The sequence below is a fragment of the Pseudopipra pipra genome, chromosome 5 (genome assembly GCF_036250125.1).
Source record: "Pseudopipra pipra isolate bDixPip1 chromosome 5, bDixPip1.hap1, whole genome shotgun sequence".
Classification (NCBI taxonomy): Eukaryota; Metazoa; Chordata; class Aves; order Passeriformes; family Pipridae; genus Pseudopipra; species Pseudopipra pipra.
Genome location: NC_087553.1, coordinates 11,815,049 through 11,828,051, shown reverse-complemented (window position 1 = coordinate 11,828,051; position 13,003 = coordinate 11,815,049). Strand labels below are relative to the sequence as shown.

Sequence of the window (13,003 nt, the reverse complement as noted above, 5' to 3'; positions counted from 1 at the left end):
TGTACCTTAAGGATCCTGGGATGTTCCAGGCTGGCAGGACTTGTAAAAGAAAGCACAGCTGGAAGTAACCTATGAAACAGAGGATCAATTAGCACCTAGAAAAGTGAGGCCAAGTAATTGATTCTCAAGGTTGAAATGCTTTTCCCAGCTGTCCCTTCATGACCCATTGCTGAGAGTCAGCATATGAGGCGGCAGGGATGGCTTTGGTGACAAGAGGAATAAAGACATGACAAAGCTTTGTAATTCCATAACCTTCCCAAATCCCTTGGCCGTGGCTTTCTTCTGCTGAGGTTGTTCCCTAAACCAAATGGGTGTTGTACATGTAGCTAACAGAGCAAGACCTCTCTGGATCTATACCCTGACTATCTAAGAATCCCTTTGGAGAAGAGTCTTAGCTGATGACAAAGAGTCTTAGCGCACAAAGCAGTAAGGTTTAGACAGGTGCAGCAGAGTGATGCACTACATGATTTCAGACTGCCTGTACCTCTGAAACCTTCTCACGTGACACTGGAGAGATCTGTAAAGGTGGACACTGCCAAAGACAGCATGTGGCTTTAAAATGAGAACTCCATAGTCACTTGCCGGCTCAGTCAGAAGGTGCAGCAGTGCAGCTGACAAGCTATTAAGAAGTGTGAAGGACGCTGCTGGAGCTTTATCAATAAAACTGTATTGGACTGCACTCTGTGGTGGTGTGTGCACATGTGCATACACCTGGATTTGCTGTCCAGAGACTATAAAATACACAGAATGTCAATTCAAACAGTATAAAAATGACCTCTGCAATGCTAACGAAGTGAATACCCTTTGGGAACGATTTTCATAACTGCTAATCACAAAAATTGAAGCCATCCAGAGGTTATTCAGTTACTTCCTTCTTATAACTACATACCACAACAGCAGACGGTGTGATTATGTATATTTTATGTATATCCTATTTACATTGATCACTTCCTTCTTTCTGGAGACACATAGGTTACATCCTTTCTGATCTACCTGGGTGATGATGTTTACAAGACACTCCTCACTAAAAGAGAGATATTGCCAAAACATCACATTCATACTAACTGGCAATTTACTTAAATATTTATGAAGACAAAAGTAGTCCCTTATAAACCCCAAAAACTGCCTCAGATAAGCCTACAGTATGTCGCTGCTACTGCAAAACTGTCTAAAACACACAGTGATTCAGTATCTTGTATTACAAAGAGTCAGAACACACTGTTCTGACATCACATTAAATACAGCCTTCATAGCAGGAAGTCACACTAGATGCTCAGCTAAACTTCTTGGTCTTAAAAACTATAAATGAATAAAAAAGTTAGTTAAAATCGATTAAAGTGCAGCTAAGTGTTTCAGTGAGGTGTAGTTAAAATACTTCTGCTGGGCTCCTTAGAAAATAGTAAGTTTTTATTTCATTGGGGTCTGATTCTACACTACTGGTGCCATCACAATTTTATCTATTACTTAAATGTTGTCAGAAACTACTTCTTATCTTCAACGCACTCTCTTAAAATAGGCCAAAATACTGCAAAGCTCATAGACCAGTCACATACCCTAACATCCCATTGGCTGGAACTGTGTATTAATGAATTCCATCTCCATAAAACATCAGATAAAGGATGAGAAGTAAACAAGCTTAAAAAAGATAATGACATGTCTGCCCATGAGTAATTTCTCCAATGCTGTTCTTTCTTCATGTAAAGTTGCAATAACACAAAGTAAAATTAAATATTCCAAACCACTGTTTGAACTTAAGCATTAGCCCAAAAAAGGAAGAAAAATGGATCAGGATCAGCGAGTTATTTTGTCTAGGAGAGCAGCTTCAGTGCATATCCAGTGACTTGGTCCTATGAGAAATAATAATCCCTAAGGCTTTTTACTTAGGGCTTATTACATATGCATAATGAGCTGTAAGGGCTTAAATACCACTACGGAGCTGTTGCAGGCTTTTATGAGAATACACTATCACCTATTTTGCAATGCCTTTTTAAAAGCCTTCAAATATGCAGGTCCATTCATTATCTTCACTTAAAGTGAAATTGTCAGTGCCCTTGTCAAAGTGGAGGACTAAGAGAAAAGTTACAGTCAATCTGTAAACAGGCAAGAGCTGTGCAAGTGTGTTCACAATAGGCAGCTTTGTCGAGGTGCCTCAGTCCTGGGGTTTCAGTGCCTTCCCCTGCACCTTTCAACCTTTCTAAAAATGTATCACAGGACTCCCCCTGAAGGGCCCACGTTACAAAAGTGACACTACGATACTAGTGAGGATCACGGCATGTTTTTTTTGTTCTTTTTGTCTCCTTTTAGACACAGCCAGTTCTGGACTTCCAGTGAGCTGCTAAATGTAAGGAATTAAGTGCTCAGTGTCATTTGTAGAGTGCACAAAAAGGTGGAAATTCTTAAGTGCAAAAGTAGTATGCTGACTTAATTCCATAAGTACAGCAAATTTTCTTGTATCTGTGGCGTGTGAATTACACAACAGATGTGAATTTTTAAAACCATCAAAATTCAAAGTTTTGGTTTTTTTTTTACCCTTTATACAGACTCCCGTGCTTTACTACTGCATAAACTTGGCATTGGGGTGATATTTCAGACACCACGCCAAACGTGACTCTCACTTACGAGTGTTCCAAAACCGTTCACTGTTTGCTGAACACATACACTTCAAATTCACATCACTGCAGCTAACAAATTTTAGCGCCCTAAATGCCATCAGGCAAAGGTGAGGAGAAGTCTGCACTGCAAGTGATTTAGCATTCATAGTGGAGGGTAAAGGCGGCCCAGCCAGGTCAAGGCTTTCACAGTATTGTAGCGTGTTCTGTACGTGTAACTGTGCATTGTATACTCCGTAAAGTACAGATCTGGATGCCAAACTACTGCAGAGGCAGAATTCAAAGAATGGATGTAAGCACAATAGACCATTAGCAAACCTACCATTGTGTTGTGCTGAGAAGTGGGAGTCCTATGGCCACAGTTCTCTTGCGTCAGCAGAGAAACTGGCTGAAATTCCTCAGAGTGAGGCTTGTTGGGAAAACTCACATGCAAGGGAAGGTGAAAGGCTGGGAGCCCGTCACTCTCCTCTTCTCCCACTTTCTGTCTGCTTGTCACCATGGCTACCTCTCCATCTGCTTCCCCATACGGAGAGGCTGGTCGCTTGGAAGACATCCTGGAAGGAACAAAAGAGGAGAAAATAATGAAACCTCCAAATAAATCCTTAATGCCGTCATTGTGTGGTTAGGGGCCATTGTAACAGAAATGCCTTTTTTGTGCTGGCAGAGAGCAGGAAACCATCCAAATACCACTGCAAAGCATACACAATTGGGAACAATGGCCAAGCAGGTAGCAACAGAACAGTGGCTTGTTTGTTGTGAGAATAATACACTAATATAGCACTCTCTTGTATTCTGGCTTCTTAAACATGAAAATTCACCTAAGACTGCATAATGAAATGCAATTCCTTTAAAAAAATACCCATCTGGTTTTGCATTTGCAAGAGACTGTAAGAAGATAGAATGTCTCCCGATACAAGCTATTGTCAACTTAGCTTTTAAGGAATAATCATCTGCATGTCATTATCAACCATAACTGATAAAAAAATAAAGTAAAATAAAATACAATACAATAAAGCAACTTGCTAGCAAGCCAAACTGTCTGTGTTTATAAAACTTCACCCATGTGAACAACAGAGTGTTACAGTCATGTTGTAAGAATCTTTCCAGGTTTGCAGATCTGGTATAGTTAAGCAATTAAACATTTGAGCATTAATAATCTAAGCTTTTTGAGAACACAAATTCAGGGGTATACTAACTGAATGAAGATTTTCTATCAAATCTTCTTACCCATGTCTTAAATACGTGTAAATGTAATTTACATTTATATATAAAAAAGGATACACAAGGAAGATACACAGAGCACATACTATAAAAATCACACACAAACCTTGACTTAAAATTCAGGCCAATATTCTGAATTTTTTTAGACTGTCCAATAACACTGTTCTTACAGCAACGTGTATATCTTCAACTTTTAGAAAGACTGAAAGCAGCTTTATTGGAAAATCTAGGTTTCATCTAAACCAAGCACTACTGAAAATCTTACAGGGCAGTTTGAACTCAGAATTCTTCCAGTTTGGTCTTCAAAATAGAGGGGTGCAATGAAGTACTAAAATGCAGATGACTTCTGGAATTGATTACAGCAACACTGTTCATGAAAATCAGGGTATGTGCATGGATGGCATAATGCACCCCTGTGCTAAGCAGGGGCATCTGTAAGAAAGAGTGCAATGAGAAATAAGAAATCCTACAGCCACAGTCAAAAGAAGAAAAGAAAGCAAGCTAGAGAAATGCTTCATAGAAAAAAAAAAAGGAAGTTACGAACAAGAAAACTGAAGACTATTGTACGGAAAAGTTGGAAAAACGGGCTGAAGGAATAATGCTCCTCCTCAAAAATCTCGTATTTATGATTCTAATTACCCCATTTTGATTTTCCACCTCACAGTTAAAGGACTGCATTTCAAAAGCCCAGCAGCCTCTTGAACCATGCGTGGGGCTGCTGTGAGGTGGAGCATGTCCATACGATTTGGCATATTGAGCACGGAATGGTTCTTAGCAGCAGTCAACTGGGTCTGAAAACAAACAGCGACTTTAAACAGCCCTTTGTTAGGACTTATTTTGTTTCTAATGATCTCATTTTGAGCTTTGCCTCCCAAGCCAAGTTAGATTACATTAAAAAAAAAAACCCACAGAACAAAAAAACCCTCCACCACCACCAAAAACTCAGACAAAAAAATCCCTACCAGAACCTATACTCAGCTGCACACTGCCTGTTCTGAACACCACCTATTGCCTGCGCTTAGAGAAGCAATCTGTATTTTCTATTAATGTTTGACTTAGTCCAACAGACTAACACTTCATACATCCTACCTGAATTCTGTCTTCTAGGCTTTCCCACCTACGTGTCTGCAGCAAAGCATATGCATAAAGACAGAGATCAGTTTTTTACTAGCCCACTGAATTCAGCATTTTACAGCTATGTTTGACGTGACAGATCTCAAGCTCTTCTTCTGCAGAAACCATACAACTCCCTTCTGAAGTTAATGTGAATTATTCATATTCTGGATTGTACCTCACCGAGAAACATATTTTCTATTGATTTTAAGTTTTTTGGTTGCTCATTTCAACACTGCCTTAATAGAAGCCAGGGTTTTTACAAAATCTCTCTTTCTGAAAATCAGCACTAAGCAGTTGTCTCAATTTTGGCAAACAAAAGGGCAGAGACACAAAATCATTAGTCAATTATTCCACAGTAATGTTCTATACTTTAGAACATTTATATTCAATAAGATGACTGAAAATATTGCAAACCATCTACAAAAGCCTCCACTGCAATTCACTCTGGCAATAAATTATAGAGAGAGGATGCCTTGCTTTGTATGGATGATTTGGGTTATACACTGTATACTCAAACTGTGTTAAAAACTCCTATTGATGTTAACCCAGATTCTGCCACGTTGCTTCACAAGGAGAGTTTGACTATCACACAGAAATAAAGCTCTTCTGTTAACTTTATAAGTAAATACACAGTTCTATCTACTGCGGTTCAGCTAGAAAGCTGCAGATCATCATCTTCAGCTTGTCACTGTACCCAACAGGGATGAAATCATTTTCTGCAGGGAATTTATAAACACAGGCAAGGAAGGCAATAGAGGTGTCCACCTCCATGCACTCAGAATAACATAGATTATCATGCTTCAGATCTAAACCAAAAACCTATAGGTTGGTTTGTAGGTCAAACTAAAGTGATACTAAGAGAGAGAAGAAACTTTTTCCTTTGCTTCTAGAAGATGCAGTTTAAATTACAAGCCACATGCTATCACGTTCCTGGGAGGCTAACAACTTGTTAAAATAGCTAAGGCAGCAAAATTGAGGCTCTAATCTGCATTAGTCTTCCAAGTGACCGGGACACTCAAAGAAATGGATGCACTCTATCCATAGTCAACATGAGTTAGACAAACCTCAAGAGTTTCACAGGAATTTCTTCCTGCCTATGAATAACTGTGAAATTTGCACAAGGGACTGGAAGATTTAAATAAATAAATTATAAATCCGTATCTACTTCTGGAAATGTCTTCCAAAAGGACAGTAACTATCAAAGACCATAGCAGCAAAGGATCAAATCTCTGACAGGTTCACAAGTAGAAAACATGATACTAGGGAAATCTGTTCACAGATGGTCTTTCATTATTTCTACAGGTTTATTGGTCCATTTTCTGAATCTGAAATGCTCCCACACCATGTATCCTTGAATTCTGTTTTTTTCTTTTATCTTTATTATCCTACTGAGCTAATACAGGGTCTTCACTAATTTCGTATCTAAGATGCGAGTTCCCATTCTAAACAATAAGGAAAGGGAAACAGATAAATTCTGAGTAACCACATTATCTGAAACTGAGCTCTTTTACACAGATCTATCTAATGAAGTACTGGTATTACCTCATCTTAACAAAGGACTGCAAATATCCTGGATTTACCCTCAGTGATAACACAACAGTTTACAACTTACATGACTTCAAGATCTGTTCCCCAAACTAGTTTAAACTCAGAATGGTTTTCAACTACACCACTCTGAAAGAAGATTTACAATGGAAGAGGAAACAACAGTTTCCTCAAACATGAACTTATGGATATGATTAAAAAAAACCCAACAAAACCCCAGGACATAACTCAGAAAAGTAGCAATACAGTGGATCAGAGTGTGAATGTAAAAGGGTGTCGCTGCAGATGAAATCTGTTGCAACTTAAGACTTGCAAGAAGAGTTGCACTTTGAACTGTCATTAGTCATTTCTTACTGAATAAAAATAGCTAAGGAGTCATTTTATAGACAACCTCAATCTGCAAAGTTCTGACACAGTGGGACACAGGCGGTACCCAGCTCACTGTACAGAAACACTGGAATTGTGAAATGTATCCCCACACTTGATTTTCATCAGCGCTTAGGATGGAACTGAAGATTTAGTTCTGGCCATGAATTCAAATACGACACTGTTTCCTGTAAAGAGACTCTTATTTCTGTTTTCACAGAGGCTTCTTAACATGCAGAAATTGCAGTAAAAAACCAAGCCTTTTGTTAAATTTTCATTAAATAAATGCTTTTCCTGGTAGCAAAAATGTTTTGGTTTGTTTTTTTTTTTTTTTCAGGGAAGGAAAATCTCACTCCTCTAACTCACTCTTATCTAACAAATATTTTATGTGATTCATGTTACAATAGTTTCTCCACGTATTTCTTTACTCTCCTTCAATTTATAACAGACTCTTTGTAGGCTTAAACTGATACCCAGTGTCTATTGATCTCAGTGTTTTTTGGACTGACTTCAGCATGGCTGGAGTTTCCCACTGGAGAGAATAACAACTACACTACCTTCACATGAATTGTTTCCTCATGCCATCTACAATTATTGGTTCCATCCAAATAATTTCAGGCTACTAAATAAGACTGTTTTGCGTGTTTGTTTTTTTTCCCTTGAATTCAGTGTCTTTCCACAGCTCTATTTTTTTTTATTGTTATTATTTTTAACAGAAACTCATTTAAGTGTCCTCCACTACATTTCCATTTGTTCATTGGTTTCGGTTCATTTCATACATGATTGTATACCCAAAATAAATCTAAAGTGGTATCCAGTATTCAAGCAGATAGTGCCCTCTAGCACACAACCAGCATCCCTCCCAATGCGATTGTTCATGCCATAAAATTTCATAAATTTTATGTCATAAAACTCTAATCTTGTTACATTAGGCAAAATACCTCAGAAACATTTCAGATACCCACAAAAGCTTTTGGAGAAGTAGCTTATCCCTGTCTTCAAAAGTGACAAACACAGATGTGTCAGGAGAAGAAGATATGAGGCCATAAATCTTAACTTGTTGGGAGTTAATTAAGGGATTCATCAATCATTACACAGCTCACCCCATATATACACAGGCAAAATCTCGTCAGCTGCCACAACCCACAGCAATCCACAGGTTAAAAACTCCCAAAGTCCCTCTGTTCCGACTATTTATAAATGACTTTGTATAATCTAGCTTTAAGACCTGTAATTATAAAACAGCATTAAAACAGGCCTGCATAGTTATGGATAATTATAGTTGGTACACTTTTTAAAGAAATAAAAAGCTTTTCCATTCAAACACAGGCTTTGCCTTTTTGACAGCTCCAAGTCCACAGGATGCAGAGAGATGATTTAAATTGTTATGTCAAAATTTTGACTGTGCAAGACTTTCTTTCTTTCCCTTATCAAGAGAGGCATTGTTGTTTTCTCACCATAACCAGGCGTGACAGCGCCTGACTGGAGTCGCATAGCCAGTTTCTGAATCGGCATGAAAATATTCACCTCTTGAGTTTCTCTGGCAGCCATAAACTAAGTCTTTCTCATGGGCAGAGTTTAAATCAGCTGGCCCCGTACACTGGAGACGGGCACAGAGCTGCCTTCTGAAGAGATGCATGAGGACGAGAGGAGCAGATCAGCAGCAGGGTGGAGGGCTCTTTAACACAGCCCGAGTCCAAACCAAATGCTACATGCTAAACTAGTCCCAGGAACTTCAGTGGAATTCAATCTGACTCAAATTCTGATCTGCAGGGATATTTCCCTCTAATTACGGTACATGCTGGAAATCTGCAGACTGCTTTTCCACAGGAAATAATTACGATTACAGACAGCAGCAATGCTACATACAACTGATGTATAAGCATACACACACACATGTAGAGATGCATAAACACAAGCTTATCCAAAATGTCAGCAATGCATCTGCCTCATCTCTGATAACATTTAGCACTAATAAAACAGTTCATATTCCCAGGTTTATTGAAGCTATGATCTCTCCTTACACACAGCCCAAGAAAGAGGTGCCAGTTAACACTCACGACTGTCTCCATTCCATTTTGGCCCCAAATTAATTCATTATTTATGCACACTGAATAACTAGTACCTTTAAAAAGACAACTCTGTTCATTTTGACAGGATTACTTGTGTAATAAGGTATTACTCAACATGAGTAAGGGTGGCAGACTCCCACACTCTGTCCCACTGGGAACTGCAAGCCCGACTTGTTTCTACACATACCACTAAAAACAGACTTCGCTTGGCAATATCTTTGAGTCATTTACAGTCTGGTTTGGAATTCTTCACTGAAGTAATTTTACAATTAAAAAAAAAAAGAGGAAAAAATAAAAAAAGAAGCAAAACTCTCTAATCTGCTAATCAATAAAAACGTGCATGAAACGTGCTCTCATTTGTCACTCACACTGAGATGGAATAATCTGTTAATTATTACTTTCTAAGATCATATCAATCAGCCATCTTTTAAAATGCACATATGCCACAAATAAGTTGCGTTATTCAAAAAGGGTTTTGGTGAACGAGACACTTTTGCTAATACAAACCCAGATCTCTATGGCATAACCTGTGTAATAGTTCTGTGGAGCAGTTGTCTATTATTATAGCTGCCATAAGTAATCCTATTGTTAAGACCATCCAGTAATTTCCATTTCATCCAGCTCACCTTATCCCTTTTTGCTTTCCAGATCTCCTCCCTGTATGGGGTAACTTGAACAGTTTTTGACAGTCCTACAGTTTAGAAGGTTCTGAATATAAAACAGGCAGGGAATACTCTATCCCAAACCTATTTTTAAAGTTTGCATTTTAAAGTATAGTACAGTATCAGCAGCTTGGATGATAAACCTGATATTCCACATACTGTGGAAACTGCTTTTTGAGAAAAGGTACTGCTCAAAATTCCAGTGGTAAATGGTTTCATTTTGACAAGTTTTGAAACTCTCAAACAATACAGTTGTTAAAAGTGTCTTTCAAGAGAATGTTAACAACGTCCTTTTTTAATTACACAAATGAAAAACAAAAAATCCCACATTCTACAAACTTTATTCTCTCAACTAAAATTTTATCTCCATTTGCTTGCATTTGCAAGGAATTTATGCATGAAAAACCACTGTAAAATCAAGTCTAGTAAAAATCTGTAGTGGAAAAAAGTTCACGTCAAAAGTTTCTAATGTGCATTTACACAAAGTTTTTCACTGACTTTTTGAAGCAGGGAACTGGGAAAAATTGTGCATGACCAAGCTGTTTAGTAAAATATGGCAGCCTGAAACAAACCAACCTTCAACAAAAACTGAATTTGTAAGGTAATGAAGGAACTCCCTATCAAGATACTATATTCTATTACTGCAAAAAATATTGCCCAATTCTTCTGTAGATCTCACACAGGACTTTGCATTATTGTCCCTGTTTTGTACAGTAATTAGTGTCTGCTAGGCAGGAGCATTTAGCAATTGACCCAGAGACACACATTCAAAATCAGTTTTAGCATGAGAACCTGTATGCTGTTTTTGTTTGGTACATGTCAACCATCCGCCTTTTGTTCTTCACTAGCCTGTAGGTCAACTAAAAGAGCCAAAAATCTAATAGTATGTTTATAAACCAGGAACCACAAGATGAGATTTTACTTGCTGAAAATTATGTTTCCAAGAAATCAGACTTCTAAACATGGATTTTGTGAGAACTTCTTAAAACCAGAAGAGGTACGTAGTGAAAATGTGGTTACGGTACAGGCAACATACAACCCTCAGAGCAGTGTCAAAGACGATGAGCATCTATCAGCACAAACTCTGAAACAGCAGGATGCAGTCATTGTTGATGTTTCAAGTAAACTGAGCCTGATCACTGGCTTCTTTCATGCAAAAGACTCTGCTTGGATGATTTTGAATTAAATCCACAAGCTCATTTATTTTCCAGTGCATCCTCAAATTAACTCTGGCTTCCTTTACCCCACCCCCCAACCTATCAGAAATGTACCTCCCCCCACTCTCCAGCTCCTCATACATCTTGCTTTTTCATTATTCTTTTTACCATTATTTTAAATTTGTTCTCAAGTCACCACAAAAATAGCAGAGTTTTGCTTTTATTTTCACGTAAAGTTTTAGGAACTGCTTACTGCTGAAAGCACTATCTCAATCACTGTGACATTAGGTAATCATCACTCTTCTGCTTGCTGAACTACAAAGAGGATCTAGTGAAATAATTAGAGATTTCAGGCCTTAAAAATTCACTGTACAAACTAATACTTGAAAACTATGGAAGAGAAGTCAGTCATTCTCCAGACGCTGAGTGGGAGAGCTGTGCTGCATGCTACAAGGAATCCATACATCACACACAGACGTGCATACCTAATTTCCACTGACATTGAGTGAAATGCAGGCAAGGAGTTGAAAAAGCTTTAAAATTATGACAATTATGAATGACTAACCTATTACAAAGAAATCTGAGGAAGCATGGGCTCATTCTGAAAAGTTAGCTAATATCAAAACTTTTGGAGTTTTGGGAGCTTATTCTTGGTCATTCGCAGTCTTTGTCTAATCAAGCTGACATAAATTTTTCTTCAAGCATTGTTAAATGACAAATTATTTTCAGTAGAATCAACATTCAGAATAAGAATTCTCTTCCAAAAGACACCCAGATTTCAGCACGAGAAGTCATTCTTTTGATCAAGATTTCAGTAAAATGACACAGTTTTTCCCACTCTTCCATCACACCATTGCTCAGTAATGCGAGTGCCAGAGAAACAGCTACTGAGCTTCAAGCCCTCTTCTCCTTTCCCCTATCTTTCTTTACTTAAATTTAAAACTCAGCAAATAGAATTTTAAATAGTTTTTAAACAACATTCCCTCACCAGAGTTTGTGTGTAATCACAAACCAGAAATGAGGAAATTCAAAAAGCTAGTCTCTTATCTTCCCCACTTCACTCTCAATTTCCCTACATCTGAGTTTATATTGCATGTTTGTTTCTGTATATGTACATATACTTGCACTTATAATTTTCAATATATCCACTGATGTTTGCAGAACTTACAGTATCATTCTACCATCACTGTAGAAACTTTTGCTCCAACCATCACTCGCAGCCACATTTGCACAATGTCCATCACTTTACAAAAAAAGGCAAAAGGCCTTGAAAAACACATGAGCACATATATCCATACATATTCTGTAGGTTTCCTGGTAAAACTTAGGAAGCTAATAAGGTAAATATGCATATCCACTGATAGCATGAATTTGCACTGCTGAAATACTGGGCCTCTAAATAACTTCAGAGAGAGCAGAATCGGGGCCTGAGAGAATCCACATGTACATTCAAGAATTACAGGCACAGTGAAATGGTTTTTGCATCTGTGTGCGTGCATGGGTATGAAAAAAAAAATACGTTTAAGCAGAGCAATGTCTCTAATGGATGTAAACATTTTCTTTCCAACAGGTTAATTCCAGCTGCCCAGAATTTTCATTATTTTTTTGTTCACATGCATGTGTGCGCTCCTCCCTTTTTGGAGGGTTTATACATGACAGGTGCGTTCTTGGCCCAGGAACAAATAATCCTGGAGAGCCCGAGAAAGAAAAATCAAACTGAACTTGAAGATAAAATGACAGGGAATAAATACATTATTGCCTTTCCATTATGCTAAAAAAACAACGCCACAAAAATTTTTTGAACATTTATAATGTGTAAGCAATTTGAGGTAGAATTTTCAAAGCTGAAAAGAGATTGTTCTGAAGCCCAGATGTTGCCTTTCAGAAACCAGTGAAAATTGCTGCCTCTGAAAATTACTCTGAAATACAAATAGAGTAAAACAAAAATTGTTTAAATAAAAATAATTTTACTCAGATACTCTGATATTCCAAAAGAGAAAATAAACTTTTTGCAAGTGTTCAGGCAGTTTTGCACTCCTGTCTCCTACTTCAAATTATCCACAGAGTCATGCCATCTCTACTCCAACAGATGACTGGGTGAGGGATAAAACAGGAGCAGTTTATGGTATGATGTGAGGGCTCCTGCCTCACTTACTGTGCATACTGTTCTGTGAAGTCTTCTTCAGTTCTCTCCTCACAGCTGTACTGCTGTCCCAGTTTTTATTCACAAAAGCATAAGAAATAAAAATCTACAT

At 37.9% G+C, this 13,003-nt stretch overlaps 1 protein-coding gene across 10 annotated transcripts in view; it reads right to left on the bottom strand.

The window, feature by feature from the left end:
- Window positions 1-13,003, bottom strand: part of SOX5 (SRY-box transcription factor 5) — a 300,825-nt gene that overhangs the window by 259,224 nt on the left and 28,598 nt on the right. For 8 of the 10 annotated variants that reach the window (XM_064654451.1, XM_064654448.1, XM_064654442.1 and 5 more), the window contains one exon: window positions 2,932-3,163. In XM_064654451.1, the coding sequence (XP_064510521.1) occupies window positions 2,932-3,163 (232 nt within the window). The remainder of the gene's footprint in view (window positions 1-2,931; window positions 3,164-13,003) is intronic. The other 2 variants (XM_064654449.1, XM_064654450.1) reach the window with 1 other exon arrangement.